This window comes from Arctopsyche grandis, chromosome 5, assembly GCF_051622035.1.
Source record: "Arctopsyche grandis isolate Sample6627 chromosome 5, ASM5162203v2, whole genome shotgun sequence".
Lineage (NCBI taxonomy): Eukaryota > Metazoa > Arthropoda > Insecta > Trichoptera > Hydropsychidae > Arctopsyche > Arctopsyche grandis.
The window spans coordinates 29266971-29289051 of record NC_135359.1 but is presented as its reverse complement, the minus strand read 5'-3'; the positions used below and the strand labels follow the sequence as shown (position 1 = coordinate 29289051).

At 40.0% G+C, this 22081-nt stretch overlaps 3 protein-coding genes across 3 annotated transcripts; 1 reads left to right on the top strand and 2 right to left on the bottom strand.

Moving 5' to 3' along the window:
- Positions 1 to 6: 6 nt before the first annotated feature.
- Positions 7 to 4524, bottom strand: LOC143912402 (uncharacterized). Its single transcript, XM_077431678.1, has 7 exons — positions 4460 to 4524; positions 4309 to 4365; positions 4128 to 4230; positions 3348 to 3432; positions 2249 to 2358; positions 803 to 1106; positions 7 to 728 (listed from the first exon to the last, which is right to left on the bottom strand). The coding sequence occupies exons 1-7, from the start codon at positions 4522 to 4524 to the stop codon at positions 658 to 660; spliced, it is 795 nt and encodes a 264-aa protein (XP_077287804.1). The 3' UTR covers positions 7 to 657.
- A 6139-nt stretch (positions 4525 to 10663) lies between these two features.
- Positions 10664 to 13201, top strand: LOC143911889 (uncharacterized). Its single transcript, XM_077430979.1, has 2 exons — positions 10664 to 10849; positions 10949 to 13201. Exons 1-2 carry the CDS (start codon positions 10736 to 10738, stop codon positions 12926 to 12928), a joined length of 2094 nt encoding a protein of 697 aa, XP_077287105.1. The 5' UTR covers positions 10664 to 10735; the 3' UTR covers positions 12929 to 13201.
- Positions 13202 to 19422: 6221 nt separating this feature from the next.
- On the bottom strand, positions 19423 to 20500 carry LOC143911862 (transmembrane protein 230). The gene is made up of 2 exons (XM_077430938.1): positions 20399 to 20500; positions 19423 to 20117 (listed from the first exon to the last, which is right to left on the bottom strand). Exon 2 carries the CDS (start codon positions 20105 to 20107, stop codon positions 19769 to 19771), a length of 339 nt encoding a protein of 112 aa, XP_077287064.1. The 5' UTR covers positions 20108 to 20117; positions 20399 to 20500; the 3' UTR covers positions 19423 to 19768.
- Positions 20501 to 22081: the final 1581 nt, after the last annotated feature.

Below are 22081 nucleotides of genomic sequence, written 5' to 3'. Positions count from 1 at the left end.
TTTATTCTAAACAGACCATTGTGGCATAACAGGAATTCCTAAAGCGCCACAATGGTCAAAAAATATAACACAAAAAAAACAAAATAACAATTAAACATAAATTAATACATAACATGTGAATGAATGAATTTATTAAACATGTGATCTTTGGATGTGTGTTTTTTTTATAAAGGTTTTTGTGTTTTTACGAAATGCAATAAATTTTATTTTGAGTAGAGTACAAAATTGAAATTTACTATAAAAAACCTATCGTGTAAGTGCAATTAATAATAAAATAGCAATTATCTTGTTAAAGCAGATTGTATATAGATATTTCAATAAATTTAAATTTTATTCTGAACGAACTTTTAAATATATACCTAATCAATGTCAATGTGGATTGAAAATTACTGTAAATAATGTATTTATATACAAAAAGAAAGAAAAGTACATTTTATAATGCTTTATTTATTGCCATTTTCTGAAAATACATTCTTTTCTCTAAGAGATAAATAAAAACAAGAAATTTGTACTTCTATTAACACACTCATAACAATATACGCATAGAGAAAAAAGGATTGCAAACATGTTTCAAGTTGAATTAGATCATGGATATCCATAAGATCGTATAATTTCACGGGCCCACACTACACTCGACATTTCACAGCCTCCGTCGACTTATTCGTCCTTCATCTGCTGCTTTATCCTATATTCTGAAAGAGCCGCTTTGATAGCGTCCTCGGCCAGCACTGAAAATGAAAATTAATATAATAAAATAAACGTTGTACAATAGTTTAATAGAAATACACAATGCGAGACTCACTAGAGCAGTGCAATTTGACTGGAGGAAGAGATAACTCTTTGGCAATGTCTGTATTTTTGAGTTTCAACGCTTGATCAACCGTCTTTCCTTTGACCCATACTGTGGCCAGAGAGCTGGAGGCTATGGCCGAGCCGCACCCGAACGTTTTGAACTTTGCGTCGATGATCTTTCCCTGATCGTCTACTTCGATCTGCAGTTTCATCACGTCGCCGCAAGCCGGCGCACCTACCAATCCTGTTCCGACGTTCTTCTTCTTTTTATCCAAAGAGCCGACATTGCGAGGGTTTTCATAGTGCTCCAAAACCTGCAAAATTACACTTGAATTACTTTCAACGAGTCTTGAAACTAAATATTCAATACAATATTTTTTTTAATGATTATATCTTCCTTTAATTAACTAATTCTACGATATATTAAATATGTATATTTTTTTTGTGATTTAATACTACTAGTAATGATTCGACGGTCAACATAGACTATACTTGATTCCGATATAAAGCAAACGAACTTCTATTTTACAGTTAATCAATACTTAACCCTTTGCCCGCGGCAATAAATATAGCGAACATGCCCTGTACGTGGCACTTTTTTCGCGAATTTGGCAATCGAGTTTTCGACCTTAAATACAGATTTTAATATTTACTCAAGTAACCAGATATGTTAATTAACACAAAGTATTATTTTAAACAATAAAATGCATAATATATCTCGTAGTTTTGGCTTAATTGTCAAATAATCATTCTTCATACAATTGAGACGTATCGTCGCCATTGTTCAACAGACGTGACGTCACATAAACGAGGTTTCAGTATGGTTCCACAAAAAACTAATTTTGACTGGTATATATGAATTTAAGCAAATTGAATAGATGGCATTCAACTCTCAGTTATATATTCAACCAATTTTGAACCTTAAAACAGTTGAAATAGGCGCATATAAGGCTCAAAATCCTGTGCAAAGTTCAGAAATTCTATGGAAGACAGCCGCGCTACAGACTTGTCGCGCAAAGCTTCCATAGAAGACGGCCGCGGGCAAACGGTTAAACCTAGTGGATGTGGCAAACGTCAATATTTTCAGACCGCATATATCATCGATGACTATAAAACTCGTTTTCCAGGAAATAAAATAAAATCTTTGCAGTTTTGAGCAAAATCTATGTACTTAAAATTTTCAGTGTGAAAAAATAGCTCAATAGATACTTTGAGGCTTTTATATACGTATAACATATTTAGAAGAAAAATTACATTAAATGATATTCACGACTGATAAAACAAAACATAAATGTAATGAATTTTCATTGTATGTCGATGACAATGAAAACATATAGCTATTGGTATAGTTCTAAATATGAAATTAATTAAAAAAATTCCATGCGCTTCTAGAACATTGAGAACAAACTACTAAGAAAATAGACCCATGTGAAAACATTGAATTTTTTTCATATACAACAATTGCTAATGTACTGATAACAGAACATAAACAAGCACTAAATATGACATTCAAGTAAGCCGTAACCAGGCATGTATGTACTGTTATAGATGTGGTAAATAAACTTCCTATTGCCAAAAGATTCGAATTATAAATATAACCGGATGAAGAATTCTGGCACACGCTGCTGAAGGTTAGGTGTAAAAATATGAGATTCCCTAAGCCAGCGGTTGGCTGGCTTAGGGAAAAGTATTCTTTGGTACATTTTGTATGGGTATATTCATACCAACCGTCACGTTTACGCCACGGCAAGCTTACAGCAGTACCCAACATTTCCTGTTCATACCTTACAGCAACATCCGTCAACGTATCGTATCCTTTCTTTTGGCCATCGTGGAAATATATACGCGAATTACGTGCCATGAGTCTGCCGCTTTGTTGTTTTGGACTAATTATCGATAGTGACAGTTGACAGCTGTTCAATCTTTCGACATGGTGTTGGCGCGAATATTGAAAAAATATTTAAAAAAACTTTTTTACGGAAATATTTAAAAAAAATTTGTCCATCATCCACAAGCTCCTTATACAGTGTCCAAAACTCTCCTTCGATTTTCTATTTTTTAACATGGGATGCACATCAAAATGCCTCCTTGCTTTTTTATTGCCTTCTTGAGCTTCTTCTTCCAACAAAAACGCGATTATACATAATTTTTCGTTCGATAAACGCCGAAACATTTTTGCTGAATTGTATTCTGACGCGTAGCTACGAATGCACGTGTATGCATTCATATTGTAAGTACTCGACAATACGACGTAAGCAATATTGCGCGGTATCGTCATGGCTTGTAATGTATAAGTAAGCCGATTTTGCCTTGCACTAGGCCAAAGTGCTGTGAACGTGACGTGACCGCGACGTGTAGGTAGATATGAATAGAAATGTGATAAAATGACATATTTGAAGCGGAGTCGTGCAGTGCTGAAGCCGTGCAGTGCTGTTAAGTATGAACAGACCTTTTAGGGTGGGACCAGTTTTCTCGTGACCAGTTTTAGGGTGTGACTAGTGAAAGCATTATATGCTAATCACTAGTCCACGCCGCTGGGAAAGAATAAATCTCACTTAACACTTTGGGTGCTGACGACTCGCCTGTCGTGATCACAAAATTTCCGTAGCCCGCGCGCGATCCACCGACCGTGTTTTGTCTCTTTCCAACAGAAAGGTACAAAAAACAAATACTATTTAAGTATTTGTTTTTTGTCATAAATATCATATTTACAACACAAATTTTTGATTCATAATAATTTTAATACTCATTATTTATTAAGAAAAACGCTCATCGTTAAGCAAAAAGTGGCCGTTAGTAGTTAGTACTAGTGCTGTACCGCTTTATGACGAATAACTTGTAGGAATCTCGTCATCGTCATCGTCATCGAAACATTCGAGAATATTCCACAACAACAAACCACATTCCTCGCAGAACTCACCACACGTAAACAACACGTGCACTTCTTGGAATCAATCGCCAAATCCTTCGAGAATGTTCCACTCCTCACACTCGAGCGGAACAAAACCAGTCAAAGCACACCTGCAGCCATTATATTAAACTCAAGCGGAACGCCCCTACCAGTCGAGCGGAACCAAAACGGTCGAAACACGCCGCCGCCATTAAACTACATCGAGCGGAACGGTGCCAATCGTTCCAGAAAAGTCCACCCCATCGACAAAAGCGCATTCCTCGCTTACGCATCAACAACCACCACCATGGGTCAGGTGACCACAGAAACACTATAAAAGGAGGTACAACCCAAACAACGCCAGTTAGTCAGTCAGTCGAGTAGAGGTCCGCGCCCAGCGCCCGCAGTGCTCGGACGTGTCCCGCCGCGCTGTCGTTGTCGTTACCCGCGCTACAAACAGCTGTCCCGTTAACAGCTGCGTCGCCGAAACCGCGATGTAACTACCGCTCGACTCTCCGAACGCGTCCCTCTGGGAATGAGAAGCTGTCCTAGCAACAGCCAAAAAAACAAAAGTGATAGTGACAGTGACAAGTGACAAGTGACAGTGACACAACAAACAAACAAACCCACCCACAAGATGGCCAGTGTGCGGCGTGATGGCCGTGGTGGCAGTGACACTAGCGCTAAAACGCATAAATTCACGGAACACGACTTCAAAAAACTCGTGAAGGAATGAGGGAAGAAAACGCTTCCCTCAAAAAGTTAATCGCGACTCACGCAGCCCAACGAGCAGCTGACCAAGCAGCCCACTCCGCCCAACTGGGAAACCTCGCGTCAAACATGTCGCAGGCCCAGTCGACGACGACAACGACCACAAAGACAAAGGACATGGCTACATCCCCCCAGACGTCACCCCGCAAAAACGGTAAGCGTAGAATGACGAGCCCACCCAACACCACACACACACAATTACAGTCGCCCCCACCCATCAGCAACAGATACGCGGCTCTCGCAGAATCCGACTTCGACTCCGATTCCGACTCCGTGCAGTCTAACAAAATGGAGGTTACTTCCGCTGCCAAGTCCCCACCCGCATCAGCAGCCGCACCTGAACCCACACAACCACCCACACCTACACAATCACCCACACCTACCCAAACACCTGCACCTACACAAACACCTGCACCACAACCGGAGGACTACTCCTTCCCTGTTGGCATCATCCGAAATCGGAAACATATCCAGTCCAATTCACAACACACCCACCCAACAAGCGACCCTCAGCACACCGTCGGCAAACACGCCCCAAACCCCTCTCACAGCTCAAATTCGTACACCCCCCCAGACCACAAGCCCCGCTCACCTATCCAGAAACACCGTTTCGGATGTGCTTCCCAAACCTAAAGTTGCTCCAATCTTTCCAAGGTTGCCATCGGACTACAAGGTAGTTCAAAGGAAACTCGACGGACGTAACCACAAATTCACAGCCGTCTACTCTGAAAACAGAGTCAAAATCACACCGTGCACCATCGATGATTACCGCCAAATCACCAAAGTGCTCCAAGATGAAAAATTCCAATTCTATGCCCACCCTCTAACGGAAGACAAACCGCTCAAACTGGTCATTAGAGGCATTAGCCCCAACTATTCCGAGTCAGAAGTCCTCGCCGAGTTGGCCAATCTTGGCTACAAAGCCAGTAAAGCCACCGTCATGAAATCACGACGTGACAAGCGCGACATGCCCATGTTCACTGTCGAGACCACACGCGACGAAGAGGGGAAGAAGTTGTTCAACCTCTCCAGCATCTTCGGCCAACTGGTTCGCATCGAATCACTTCGCCGTGGTGACACTGTACCGCAGTGCCACCGCTGCCAAGGCTTTGGTCACGGCTCCTACAACTGCCATGTCGCCCCCCCTGTGCATCAAATGTGTGGGACCCCATTTGACCACTGACTGTGTGTCAACAACCTCCACTCCAACTTGCACCAGCTGCAGAGGCCCTCACGTTTCCAGCTACAGAGGCTGCCCTTCAAATCCCAACAACAAAAGCAGGAAGAACTCCCGTCAACCCCGAAACCCCAACCCCTCCCACCCCCAACCAACGAAGACCAACGTACCGCAATATAGACACGAAAACTCAAATTTCCCTCCCCTAACCCCTCCCACCCAACAACCCAACATCAACACTAGCTGGAACCCAAACCAAGACCTTTCAAATCGGATGAGCAAAATCGAACAGTCCATTGACTCGATAAATGCCATCCTGCTCATGCTCACCCACCAACATAAAAAATGACTTGCTACCTCAAGATCGTTTACTGGAACGCTTGCAGCATACTCAGCAAGCGTGTCGAATTCGAGCAATTCTTACTCCAACACTCCATTGATATCGCACTAGTAAACGAAACTTGGCTCAAACCTGGCAATCGACTAAACTTCCCAAACTACACCACATACAGAAACGACAGAATAGGCAAAGCCGCCGGCGGCACTGCCATATTCATCAAACACACAATTCAACACAACTTGGCCCCGCGGCCGATCACCACAGGGATAGAACTGACGTCGGTAGAAGTTTGGACTAACACTGGCACCCCACTCATCCTCCACGCAGTTTACAATACACCAAAACAACACTTACTCACCACAGACTTGGACAAAATATTCAACACTAACAAAGCCACCATTGCCGCAGGCGACCTTAACGCCAAACATTCCAGATGGAACAGTCAAGCCACTAACAATAATGGGAAAATTCTCTTAAGTTATTCCCAACTTTCAAACCCAAAAGTTTCCGTCACGGCCCCAGACGAACCCACAAGAATCCCCATTAACTTCAAAGGCAGACCCGATATCTTAGACATCGTTCTAACTCAAAATTTTCCGGGCGCGCAGTCCTTGACTGTGGTAAATGATCTTTCTTCCGACCATCACCCGGTCATACTAGAACTCACCAACACACCCGTAACTATAAACCCCATCCTCCGAAGTACCATATCTTGGGAGAAATTCTCAACTCTCCTTCATCACACCGTCACTTACCCCCACTCAATTCACACCACCCAAGAAATAGACTCCGCTATTAACATACTCACGGATGAAATACAGTCAGCCTTAGACGCCAGCACCACCACCACACCCCACTCTCCTCTGCACCCGCAAGCTTTACCCCCCGACATTCGAGATCTTATTCGCCTTAAGAATAGAGCTAGGAAGGCATTCCAAAGGTACAAGGACCCAATCCTCAAACAGCGAATGAACAGACTTCAATAAGACGTTAAAAATGCCTTGTGGCAACTACGAAACGACAACTGGGATACCAAACTCAGAGCGCTAGAAGACGGACATAACGGTTTCTGGAAACTGTCAAAAATCTTCAGAAGCAACGGCAACAGGATCGACAGGATCAAAGTTGGAGACAAGTTCGTCTACTCCACCGCCGATAAAGCGGAAGCCCTAGCCGACAGTCTCCAGGACCAATTCTCTCTCTCAAACTTCAACCTGCAAAGTTACTTTTGCCAAATGGTTGAAAGCTCCGTCAACAGCTACCTCGAAAACCCAGCCCCAGTACCCATTGTCGCCACTTCGCCGCTTGAAGTCCTAAACATCATCAAAACTATCGCCGCCAAAAAGGCCCCTGGCCCTGACGGAATTTCCAACAAAGCTCTAAAAGAACTCCCTCAAAAAGCCATCGCTGCACTCACAGCAATACTAAATGCCACCAACAGAATCTGCCATTTTCCGAGTCAATGGAAACTCGCCAATGTCATTCTCATCAGAAAACCCTACTCGAACCCCTCCCTCGCAACAAGTTACCGACCCATCAGCTTGCTATCCTCACTGAGTAAGATCCTGGAACGGATCTTAATCTCAAATCTCAACAGCGAAATCGCAAAAATTGACCTTCTTCCCAAAACACAATTTGGCTTCAGACCCCAACACTCTGCCGTTCACCATATTCACAGAGTTGTTGAAACCGTTATAGACGGTTTCGACCACAACATGTCTACTGGAGCAATCTTCCTAGACATTTCCAAAGCCTTCGATAAAGTCTGGCACTCTGGCCTCCTTTACAAAATGATTGCCGCCAACATCACCCCCCACTCAATACGTTCTATCGCATCCTTCCTAAGAGAAAGGAGATTTCAGGTCAAACTCAAGGACCGCATATCAACTCAGCGAGGCATCTCCGCTGGGGTACCCCAAGGCTCCATCCTCGGCCCCACGCTATTCAACCTTTACACACACGACATACCCACTCCTACATATAGGTACACAAACATCGCACAGTATGCCGACGACACGGCCATATTAGCGAGCTCCGTCGGCCCCAAGGAAGTCTCGCTCGCCCTCCAGAAGTACTCGGACCAACTGGTAGCGTGGTACGATAAATGGCTGATGAAAATCAACCCGGATAAAAGTCAGGCAATATTCTTCTCCAGACGTAAAAAACGGTGCAAACCAGCCAAGCCAGTCATTATAAATGACAAACCAGTCAACTGGACCACGTCTACCCGCTACCTGGGGGTAATAATCGACCGCAAATTAACCTGGAGACCCCACATCACTAACGCGGTGCGTAAAGCTAGGGCAGTTGCGTCAAAGCTTTACCCACTATGCAAACCAAACAGCAAGCTCTCGCTTAAAAACAAGTGCTTGCTGTATAAATCCATCATCCGCCCACAAATCACGTACGCGAGCCCCGTGTGGGCTCACACTACCATCTCCAACAGATCCATACTCAGACTACAGACAATTCAAAACAAATTCTTGCGTGCCATGGGCAACTACGACTGGTACACAAGAAACACTATAATTCACAATGACCTAAGCATTGACTACCTCGACAAACACGTACACAAACTTGCCGTGAACTACTTCAAGTCTCTTGGCAAAAAAGACTGTAGTCGGGGTACATGTGTGTTGACCGTATCCCCAGCCTAACGAAACACTGTTGTGCTTGTTTTATAAAGTTTTATTGTTTGCCTATGGTTGTACAAAGGTATTATATTTGGGCAAAAGTATGGCGTTCAGCGGTCTCTGGATATGGTAGAGTGTCGCTGGCTCGGCATTCGTTTATGTTCAGAAGGTCTCTGGATGCGGCAGTGTGTTGTTGGCTCGTCGTTCGGCTATGTTCAGAAGGTCTCTGGATGCGGCAGTGTGTTGTTGGCTCGTCGTTCGGCTATGTTCAGAAGGTCTCTGGATGCGGCAGTGTGTTGTTGGCTCGTCGTTCGGCTATGTTCAGAAGGTCTCTGGATGCGGCAGTGTGTTGTTGGCTCGTCGTTCGGCTATGTTCAGAAGGTCTCTGGATGCGGCAGTGTGTTGTTGGCTCGTCGTTCGGTTATGTTCAGAAGGTCTCTGGATGCGGCAGTGTGTTGCTGGCTCGTTGTTCGGCTATGTTCAGAAGGTCTCTGGTCTGCTGCTGTGTGTCGACGCTTGCTGCTGTGGGTCGACTGGCGTTGTTTGGGTTGTACCTCCTTTTATAGTGTTTCTGGAATCACCTGACCGATGGTGGTGGTTGTTGATGCGTAAGCGAGGAATTTGCTTTTGTCGATGGGGTGGACTTTTCTGGAACGATTGGCGCCGTTCCGCTCGATGTAGTTTAATGGTGGCGGCGTGTTTCGACCGTTTTGATTCCGCTCGACTGGTAGGGGCGTTCCGCTTGTGTTTAATATAATGGCTGCAGGTGTGGTTCGACTGGTTTTGTTCCGCTTGAGTGTGAGGGGTGGAACATTCTCGAAGGATTTGGCGATTGATTCCAAGAAGTGCACGGGTTGTTTACGTGTGGTGATTTCTGCGAGGAATGTGGTTTGTTGTTGTGGAATATTCTCGAATGTTTCGATGACGATGACGATGACGAGATTCCTACAAGACAATCCCCTGATCAATTCCCTCAGTGTGACCAAACTCACGTCCAATCAAAGACCCATCGACATTCTGAAGATGGGTATAGGCTAAAATAGCACCCAATTTAATTAACCAGACTCAACCACCTCCAAACGGTCCATACCCGTTAACCACCCACTAACACACTAACCCCGACAGTATCCCACAGATGATGCACTAATTTTGCTTAGTGTTCCAGATCAACAAACACCCCACAAGCGAGCAGCCGCCAGCCCGCACCACAAACATCACCGAGAGTCCGATCCCATACAACACGTTCGATGGATAGGTTAAGGGAGTGGCACTCCCTATAAACTATCGTTAAAACGCAGCCACAAAGAAGGGGCAACGCCAGTCGACCCACAACAGCAAGCGTCGACACACAGCACCAGACCAGTCGACCAGCTCCTGACCTGCCACCACTACACTACGCGGACTTGGAAGATCAACCAGCCGAACGAGCCAGCAACACACTGCCGCATCCAGAGACCTTCTGAACATAGCTGAATGCCGAGCCAGCGACACTCTACCATATCCAGAGACCGCTGAACGACATACTTTTGCCCAAATATAATACCTTTGTACAACCATTGACAAACAATAAAACTTTATTAAAACAAGCACAACAGTGTTTCGTTAGGCTGGGATACGGTCAAAACATACCTACCCCGCCTACAAACTAATGACTGGTATCTTCTCCACTTGTAGTGTTACTCTCATTTTCTTCCTCTAGAGAAGCAAAAAAAAAGAAACGATAGCTGCATCATCCATGCGTTTAAAACGTGGATCACTTAAAATCATGATTGAGCCACTCCTAGATCTTTTCCTTATCCACGTTTTCAAAACATTTTAAATTTTCCAATAATCCATATATTTCAGATATATCATTTGCTTCATTCTCTTCAGAATCCACTTAATCTGTTTCCATGTCGGAATGAATCTTTTTCCAAATCTTGTTCGAAGAATCAAATAACACGCGTGTTTACGATCGGTGCGTCTCATAATCATATAAGAAAAAAAAAATTTTTTTCAAGCACGGATAATCCGCAAACTGGATAATCGAGAGTATACTGTAGTACCAAATTTAGACCAAAGGTGTCACTAAAAAAAATAACAAGGCGAAGGCAAGTCGTCTGGTTGCTGTACATAAGTAAAATACAGGGACGATGGAGTGCAGGCTTTGTCTTGGTTCAGCTCCGGCCGAGTCTTCCTTCTCCATCTTCGGCGATCCTCATCCAGAGCGTCTGGAGCAACGCATTCGGACCTGCTGTCAAATTAATGTAGGTTACTGGTTACAGGTTACAATACTGTTGTGGACCCAATTGGTTCTCCCAACTTTTCACCGCTCAATCCTATTGTTTTTTTCATTTCATCTGCAGGTTAAAAGAGGCGATGGGTTGCCAGACACGGTGTGTCTTTCGTGTAAGACCAATCTCGAATTGTTGATCAGCTTTCGAAAGGCTTGTTTTCGAAGCCACGAAACGTCTCAACTGAGGTTAGGCGATAGCTTGAACATCAAGACTGAAGAAGTTTTTTTGGAAGATCTAATATGGGACGATGAGCCTTCACAATCGACAATTCACCAAAAGGATAGTGAAATTTGCTTAAAGCCATTTCCCAGTGAATCTGAACTTATTTTACACAAAAGATCTGATCCTGGAGAAAAGGGGTTTCAATGTGACATTTGTTTAAAATCATATATTCAAAAACATAGACTTGAGATACATTTGATATCTCACACGGGGGAAAAGCCTCACAAGTGTGAAATTTGTCTAAAATTATTTACTAAAAAATCTAGCCTCGAGAGACATAATAAATTGCATGCTGGGATAAAACCACACAAATGTAAAATTTGTTTAAAATCATTTATTCGAAAAGATTCACTTTTTATTCATTTGAGAACTCACACGGGGGAAGAGCCATACAAATGTGACATTTGTTTAAAATCATATGTTAGTAAAAATGAACTTGTGACACATTTGATATCTCATACGGGGGCAAAGCCACATCAGTGCGAAATTTGTCTAAAATCATTTACTTACAAATCTAACCTCAAGACACATAAAAAATTGCACGCTGGGATAAAACCACACAAATGTAACATTTGTTTAAAGTCATTTACTCAAAAAAATACACTTTTGATACATTTAAGATCTCACATGGGGGAAAAGCCTTACAAGTGTGAAATTTGTCTAAAATTATTTACTGAAAAATCTAGCCTCGAGAGACATAATAAATTGCACGCTGGGATAAAACCACACAAATGTAAAATTTGTTTAAAATCATTTATTCGAAAAAATTCACTTTTTAATCATTTGAGAACTCACACGGCGGAAAAACCTTACAGGTGTGACATTTGTTTAAAATCATATGTTAGTAAAAATGAACTTGTGACACATTTGATATCTCACACGGGGGAAAAGCCTTACAAGTGTGAAATTTGTCTAAAATCATTTACTAAAAAATTTAACCTCGAAACACATAAAAACTTGCACGCTGGGATAAAACCACACAAATGTAACATTTGTTTAAAGTCATTTACTCAAAAAAATACACTTTTGATACATTTAAGATATCACACGGGGGAAAAGCCTTACAAGTGTGAAATTTGTCTAAAATTATTTACTGAAAAATCTAGCCTCGAGAGACATAATAAATTGCACGCTGGGATAAAACCACACAAATGTAACATTTGTTTAAAGTCATTTACTCAAAAAAATGCACTTTTGGTACATTTAAGATCTCACACGGGGGAAAAGCCTTACAAGTGTGAAATTTGTCTAAAATCATTTACTAAAAAATCTAACCTCGAGACACATACAAAATTGCATGCTGGGATAAAACCACACAAATGTAAAATTTGTTTAAAATCATTTATTCAAAAAAATTCACTTTTTAATCATTTGAGAACTCACACGGCGGAAAAACCTTACAGGTGTGAAATCTGTCTAAAATCATTTACTCATAAAAGTAACCTCGCGAGACATAATAAATTGCATGCTGGGATAAAACCACACAAATGTAAAATTTGTTTAAAATCATATATTCGAAAAAATACACTTGTGATACATTTGAGATCTCACACGGGGGAAAAGCCTTACAAGTGTGAAATTTGTCTGAAACTATTTACTGAAAAATCTAGCCTCAAGAGACATAAAAAATTGCATGCTGGGATAAAACCACACAAATGTAAAATTTGTTTAAAATCATTTATTCGAAAAAATTCACTTTTTAATCATTTGAAAACTCACACGGCGGAAAAACCGTACAGGTGTGAAATCTGTCTAAAATCATTTACTCAAAAAACTAGCCTCGAGACACATACAAAATTGCATGCTGGGATAAAACCACAAATGTGACATTTTTTTTAAATCATATGTTCGTAAAGATGAACTTGTGTCACATTTGAGAACTCACACGGGGGAAAAGCCATACCAGTGTGAAATTTGTCTAAAATCATTTACTCCAAAACCTTACCTCGAGAGACATAAACAATCGCATGCTGACATAAAACCATACAAATGTGACATTTGTTTAAAATCATTTATTCGAAAAAATGCACTTGTGGGACATTTAAGAACTCACACCAGGTAAAAGCCTAAGTGTGAAATTTGTTTAAAATCATTTACTCCAAAATCTACCCTCTGGTCACAATAAATGCATACTGGGATAAATATTAAATAAATTATTATTATTTATTTATTTATTTTATTTTATTCTAAACAGACCATTGTGGCATAACAGGAATCCTAAAGCGCCACAATGGTCAAAAAATATAACACAAAAAAAACAAAATAACAATTAAACATAAATTAATACATAACGAAAATAATATACTCATCAATTATACATAAAAAAATACATTTGAACATAAACATAAATACATCCATACATAAACATAAAAAATAGCATTTAATAATAACAGATAAAGTAAAAATATCAAATAAAATATAGCATAAGGAATGCCTTGCACCTACAGCCAGTTTCAATAAATATGTAAGAAACAACTACAAATACAAAACATCCCTGTAAGGCCCAAATGGAAGAGAGTTAATCAAAATTTCACTCATAAATCACAATCAATCATGAAAACAATGATGAGCGCAGACTACCAGATAAATGGGTTAGAGTAATTTCCGACAATTTACGCTCACTAAGGTGGAAAATATCACATTCAGTCTCGGCAGCAACGATTTCATTAAGAAATATAAATACTGTTAATATATAAATATTCTTACATTTTGGCTGCATGCGTGCCATGATGTTTCTGGTGCCCCCCTTTCATGTCATTTCTTCTCATTGCAGTTTATTTAAATAGTTTTAAGATAAATGATAATTAAATACACATATCTATTATTTGGCTGGCTTGTTTTATTTATTTTAAATGTAATAATTTTTATTTATAGGATGAAATTGAGATAATTTTGGTAAACATACTTCATCATAAGCTCAAACCGTAAGCTCCAGTGGAAGTGTGCTTCATGCAAGACGGGCCTTATTCCAGCCCCTTCCGGAAGTGACCCAACGTCGAGCTCCCCGTTGATCTTCTATTGGCTGAAATAAAAGGCTTCAAGATGGACCTAGCCCCTCTCAGATCAATGTCAGATGACATCAAATCCCTGAAGTCTGATGTTTCTGATTTGAAGAACTCTTTGTAGATGGCACATTCCTTAATAAATGATTTTACACAGAAGATACATAAACTAGAGTCTAGGTTAGATACTCTAGAAAAGGCAAACCTCGAGACAGCAACTATCCAAAACAAGATTGATCACCTTGAACAGAAATTAAATGAGAAGGAGCAATGGTCAAGAAGAAATAATATTGAAATCAAAGGGGTGCCACTCTCTAAAAGCGAAAATCTGATTGATACCATTGTTAAACTGAGCAAGAAAATGAATTATCCCATAAACACTAGTCAAATCAACTTTGTTTCGAGGGTTCCTTCCCGTAGTAATAATAATTCTAAACCGATTGTGGCCTCTTTTGATAATATTATCATCTTAAAGAAGAATTTATGCTAGCAGCGCGGCGTTTAGTCGCTTTCATTAAAGGATCTCGGTTATTCCGATGATAAACGGATTTTTGTAAATGACCACCCGACCGTTTCTAACAAAATGCTGCTGACCAAGGTGAAGTCCCTGGCTAAGGAAAAAGGTTTTTTGTATGTATGGGTGAAACACTCGAAAATCCTATTACGAAATAACGATACCTCACCGATCATATCTACTCAGAACGAGATTTAAAGAGTATTCAGTACTCAATATCGTTTTTCTATTGAATGTGGCTATTTGTACATACAGTATCGACGAATTATTGGCTATTTGTACATACAGTACATAGTACATAAGAAGATTATAAGAATATTCAAAAAAATGTTGTATTCGCAGACACCCGAAGAGTATGATGTAAATAAAACTGATTTTTTGAAGGAAACAAGAATGGTGGAGATATTTTCCAAAAATAGAAAAATTTCTCTTGTAGAATATTTTAGTAAAAATTGGGATTCGTGCAGGGAAATGTGGGTACATTGTTTTCGAAAGTATTTCCCAATGATGGGTGATTCTACAACAAATAGAATTTAAAGGTCCTTTTGGACGTTCAAAAGCCATATTAAAACCAAGCTTCGTTCCGTTCCGTCTATTGGAATTTGTATTATTGAACTTCTTAACGACATCACACTAAGAATTAAAAATTCAAAGGCAATGATGGAACAAAAAGTTTATCGAATAATGGATCCAGTTCCTGAAACAAGGCAATTACTAGATGTTGCATCATACAAATTAACAGCAGGAGGTATGCAATTATATCACAGATCTTTAAAATTACTTTTTTATTTATAAAGCAAACATGTCAATAAAGGAAAATGGCAAAGTCAGGGAAAATTTCAAATATGGTAGCAGTAAAAAATATTATATATTTGTGCGGGAGGAACGAAAAATCGACGCATTTCCGGAGGAATGTTTTCATCAAAGATACAAAAATCAAAATATTGAAGTCGAATCACGAATTGATTCGAATTCAGTTGAAGAATTTCTCAGTAGTGATAGTGAAAATCAGAAACCTTTTAAGGAAAATGAAAAATTTAATATGGCATTCTATGCCATAAAAATTTTAGCCGACCTTAGCTCACATCACACATCACGGTACGCCGTCATTCTTAAATTATATAGGAATTTTACGATCCATTCAAGATTTTAAAGTCCACACTGACGTAGTATGGTCAGATCATCGCCCGCTTTTTGTTATAATTGCTTCGAATGGTCTGAATTGTATGTGATAAAAGTCTTCAAAATTGCAATTTGAGAAAATGCACAGATACTGAGCATAGGACTTGCATTCATTACCTCTATCATTCGATTGTAGATGTTTTGAGAAATGCTGCTTCGACATCGTTTTCTTCACCAACGCATCAAAATAATGATAAGAGGTTTAAGGTGGTTCCTGGTTGGAACGATCAGGTAGCGTCACTCTACCTAGATTCAAGAAACTCATTCATAGAATGGGTCGCAGCGGGCCGCCCTTCTACAGGAGAAGTTGCCGACCGACGTCGTCATGCTAGACATGTTTTTGAAAAAGCTCTGAAGGTATTATAGTACGGGTTAAAGGTTTCGACCGTTTACCGGCCTATGGAAACTCAGTTGAGTTTGAAAGAGGATCGTTTATTTTTGTTCAATTGTTACAATGGTTATTGTATGTACGAAGAGGTTGAGCTTCGGAGAAGTGATCTGGTTGAACTCCAGAGGTTCACTCTGGTGTTGCGAGCTGCTGCGTTACTTTATATACGTTTTGGATTGGAGCGTGCCGTGTGCATTTGCTTTGTCTTCGTTTCCAGGACACGAGCGTTGGGAACACGTGTTGACCTATTTTCGAGGCGCGTGCTCGATACATGTGTGGTTTATGGGGTCAGCGACCAGAGAAGTGTTATACAATAGAAGTGCCCTAAGGCATCAAAAGTGTCGACAGTTGCGGTGTGGCTGCAGCCACACTCCGTTCGTAAAAAAAGATCTGTTAATTAAAATCTGGCACGTAGACACGATGTTCTGACTCTTTCTCGCGCGCGGACACGCTTACGAGCGTGACGGAAACAACTATTATTACTAATTATTGTACTGTGAACGCGTTTGACACAGGGTATTTGTTCAAAAAGGCACTTCTGTATAACACTTGTATAACACTTCTCTGTCAGCGACAGAACATCGTTCGTTTGAGAATGCGGGCATGTGCCACGCGCTAACGACTTTCACGTGTTTGGCTATCCTGATTACAGCACTGTTGGGTTTCGTTCGTTTTTACGATCGAGTGATGAATTCTTTCTTCTGGAATGGTCGAAGGGTCGTTGCCCTTGAGTTATGTGTACAGGATCGTTGATGAGATCACTGATTTTGATTCGTAATAGCACAAGTCGTGCTATATTCCTACAGTATGTTAAAGCAACGCTAACCAAAGTGTTATGCATAAGATAGCTCTACATCATCGAAATAAAGACTTTTCTAAAAAATAAATTTTGGAATTCTACAAATGCTATTTTAGCAGTAAATAATAGTATTCCGGTACATATTAACGGAATTTACAACCATCGGAGTATTGCCAATATATTTAGCAAGCATTTCAAAGAGTGTTTCGGATTTGATGGCCATGGCTGATGTGGTTATGTCTAACTCAGAAGATTCGTTTTGTGTCATAGCTGGCGATGAAGTTGAATCTGCGTTAAGGTCAATGTCTGGAGGGAAAGCAACTGGTTGGGACAGCATCAGTACGGATCATGTTCTGCACAGTGGCAAGAATTTCTTCATCTATTGAAAAGCCTTGCTAGGCTTTTCAATCCGATGATTTTGCATGAACATGTACCTGAAGAGTTTTCAAGGACGACTATTGTTCCTGTCCTCAAGTCATCAAAGCTTGATGCTTCAGTCATTGACAGCTATCGTCCTACGGACAAGAACACCAGCTTTGCACGAAAACAACAGATTTGGGCTCAGCATTCAAAGGGTTAAAAGAAACACTACGTTCAGTGGCCGTTTATATTAAAATTATAAATCGTAGGGAACCGTTTCCAATTACACAAAGCATAATTGGAAACTTAGCCTTGTGCACATCTGAAACATTTCGACTCAACCATTTACAATAATGTGACCAGATATTTTTCATAACAATGCGGGATTCCCCCAGTTGCCCGCCCGATCGCGATCTCTGCTGTACAAACGCTAAATATAAAGGCACACTGAGAAGTACACGGCACGTATTTTTTTTTCAGATAGCTCTACACATGTAAAAAAAACGCCAGCATGCCTGATCTATACTATGACACCCAGCCAAAAATCTTTGTGTTATTATTTTCCACCACATGAGGCCAAGAACGTGTCCGTTCCGTACGATTCAGTGTTTGCACCTTAATAATACTAAAATAATCTTAAGTTAGGTCCCCGACATCAACAATCACATACAAAGCTAAGCATAGACCGCACTAGTTACATTTTTACATTTTCCACGTTAATGTAGTGTTACGTACACTCGGATTAGGCAGAGTAGCATCCCACGACTGTGTGACCGTTATAATTGGTTTCAAGGATTATCTCTAGACTCTAAGTGCATGTAGGCTAAACAATGGCCACCAAAGTGACTATTATTGGTCCCTTCGAAGAAGTGACCAATACCGTGGGACTGGGTGTCGTGGGAATACATATCCGGGTACATGCCTAAATAATAGGGAAGTAACTGGATGCCTTGAGCGACCGAGCCGTTAAAAGGCGGTACTTAGGCGATATCAAGACATTCTGGACGGAGCACTGCCAGTGCATGTATCTTGTTTTGTTGTGAATATCTTACAACCTATGTATGTACTTATATTACTCTTTATTCCCGCTTGTTATCTTGATTCTTTGAACGCACGCTTAATTGATATTTTCCTTTAATGTTATTTATGAGACTTCCAAAATCTTTATTGTTTTAGTTGCATTTTTCTCACGACTCGATGCTATCTGCGTGACAAATTGTGTGCACATCTACTCAGCCATTTCTCGATACATTCAAGACACATATTTTAACACTAAAAATATCGTTTTTAATTAACTTTATTGCTTATTCACACGCCACCAGCGTGACAAATTATGTTTCCCCCAAATATCAAAACCCTTCTTAATCCGCACAACGAATTGTGTATATCTAACCTCAAGGGATACATATGCAAACACTAAAATATTGTCTTTAATTAGTTTTACCAGCATTTTTCACACGACTCGACTCCTTTTTAAACCTGCGTAACTAATTGTGTAACTAATTGTGTGTAAACCATTTCTCGATACACTCAAGGGTCAAAGTATTAAAGTCTTAAAATATTGTTTTTAATTAACTCGAGTTCCCCCCTAAAATATTATTTTCTCACGAGCTATGATTGGTTCAAATTGTTACCCTTATTGAATATATACTGATGTTAAACATATGGAAGATCACTTGCGATCAAACACTCTAACTAGTAACTTGCGATTGAACAGTGTAACTAGTCACTTGCGATCAAACACTCTTACACTATTTAATCACTTGAGATTGAATAGTGTAACTGATCACTTGCGATCAAACAGTCTTACAAGGCACTTGTGATTAAACTGCCTAACTAGTAACGTGTAATACAAACTTGTATATTAATCTCGTGTATACTTACTACTATTAAATGAAGATCTTATAAAAAACTGTGACTATAATATTTGTACACCATCTCCTTCTCGTCCCCGTAACAATCTCCTTAATCATCAATAAATGCTGTGACACGACTTTGGCCTTTTACTTGGATCCTCCACCCACCCCTACGCAACAGTAGTATTAATTGTCAAGCAAATAAAATAAAATACAAGATAAGCCTTAATATTACAATATATATTTCTACATTCAAATAGCTATGTAATAACTTTATAATAATTGCATGATATAAATATAATTTAATATTCATAAAACACTTAAATAAAAAGGCACTTATTTTCTATGTCTAAATTATAAATCACATAGACATTTAACAAATATAAATAAATAATACAGTACATTTGAATAAATCATATAAACGGGTTTTTTTAACATTTACATATGTATGTGATTGCGAATAGCGATTGTATTATAAATCCACATTAGAGTTAAATACAAATATATAACAATCATAAATGCTCAAAATTTATTATAATACTTATTTTGATCGAGTAAATAGAAGTTTACTCAAACTCCGGAATATCATCAAATGAATAACCGGGAAAATTCCTGAACGCATAGTAAGCTATTCGTAAGTGATAAAATCCTGGCAGGAACATGATTACTCCCAGTACGATGAGGGACCACATCCTGTCGCTGTACTGCGAGTCAATGTGTCCGGTGATGATGAGGCTTCCGATCAGAAGTAGGACGAATCCGACGCAGCACAAAAATGTGGCCAAACATATTGCTTTCCAGGGTATCTTCGTAGGCGGCAATTGAAACTGTTCATCGGTAAAGTCTTCTCTATCCGCAAGCTTCGAATAACTGTAGTTTGAGTGCTTCTTTCTGGACCTGTTCATTTTTGAACGTCTGGAAAAGATGTATAGATTCATATTCATATGGATTCATATAAAGGGTGAAAAGCAAATCAAAACTATTCTTGATTAGAATTAAAACTAGGTTGGAAAGTCACAGGTGAGGCATGTTAGAAATCAGTAAGTATATGTATCAGAATTTAATTGAACATAACCTCAACTCGAGTTTCAAAAATATTAAAAATACGCACTTAATAATCGAATATAAATACTTATATTTGGTTTAAATACTATATGATTAAAATATAATATGCATTATAAATAAAAGAAGATTACGTGAATTGTACAAATGCTAAGAACTGTTTAGAATGTTTAGTCTGTGCTCGAAACGTCAAAGTGACAGTTAATAAGCACGATCTATCGGCGAAAATTAAAACCACAACTAATGATTATTCGGCTATCGAGTGTGAAACCTGTTTGCCTTGTAGCGCTTAGAATTTTCTAATGGTTTTCATGGTTCGGTGATTATTCCGCAAAAAGCGAGCGCTCACGTCACTTAAATCTCGATCATGGACATCTGGCACCCAAAATTTCGAAAATTCACCAAAAGTACTAACGAGAACTCGAGTGCCAGATATTCCGTATTCGCGATTTTTGTGACAACGATTGTCGTGCGCGCGATTGCAATTTGCGCAATATTCCGTTTACCGGTTTTTTCTTTGCCCTATGTACGGCAGAATTTAAAATGGCAAGGACCAATGATTTTCTCCGATGCGGTGCAAACGATCGAAAAGTGCCAGACAGACTGAACCACAGATTAACGACACGTGTACCTTATGCGTGCGCACTGCTCGCACTTACACTAAGCGAAATCTACCCGAAGTCCCGACATACCTACCCTGTATACGTTCTGTGCTTCTGATACTTTAGTTCCGAATTTTTCCTTATTAAATTATTAAAAACTCGACTTGTTAATCTGTGGTTCAATATGTCTGGCGCATTTCGATCGTTTGCACCAAACCCATTTTCTCATATTACGTTTGTGACTCACTCTAGTTGGTCCGCTGTAGAAAGACACTTGGGTAAAACGCACTTGCTGTCCCTTACACCGCTTCTTGGCCAATAGCATTTCGTACGGCCAATAAAACATTGTATGTGCCAAATGCTATTGGTCGAGATGGGGTGTAAGGGACAGCATGTACGTTTTGCTTTGTCTAAGTGTCTTTCTACAGCGGACCAACTATAGTGAGTCACAAACTTAATATGAGAAAATCATTGGTCCTTGCCATTTTAAATTCTGCCGTACACAGGGCAATGGAAAAACCGGTAAGCGGATTATTGTGCAAATTGCAATTACGTGCATATCTTCCTACTGCGGATGAACTATAAGTACAAGTCTGTTACTGGGGGTAGTTGGATTATTAGTCACATTGCGGTGGTCACAAATACAATTTTTGCGATGAAAATCGCGAATACGCAATATTTGGCACTCAAGTTCTCGTTAGTATGATAGTTATTGTTAGTATGATGGACTTTTCGGCTGCCAGATGTTCCGTTATAGAGATTTTAGTGACTTTGTGACCAGTGCTTAGTGACCAGTAATCACCGAACCGTTACTGGGAGTTGGGGCGCTCTCGTACTCAAACAGAAGCGCGCGAAAGCGACAGAGCATCTTTTTTATTATTGAATGCAGTGTGCCAGCATGCTAAACACCTATTCACCGACACAACACAAATGCATTTGTTCGCACCAACTTTCGGTAACAGACCTATATATAAGTTTGTTGTTAATATATAAATTAGCATATAGTTTGTGAAGCCATAGTATTATAGGGGAGTGAGAGAGAAACGACCATGTAGTTAATGCACTACTGTTTATTCTGACGGCCGGGAAGTAAGTGAGTTACTTCCCGCGAAGCACTGACCGACTCGATGTATCACACTTTGGTTTACGGACAGTACCTGAGGGGTTGCCACAATATTTATTTAATATCATCATGAGCGAGAAAGTAAAATTAGG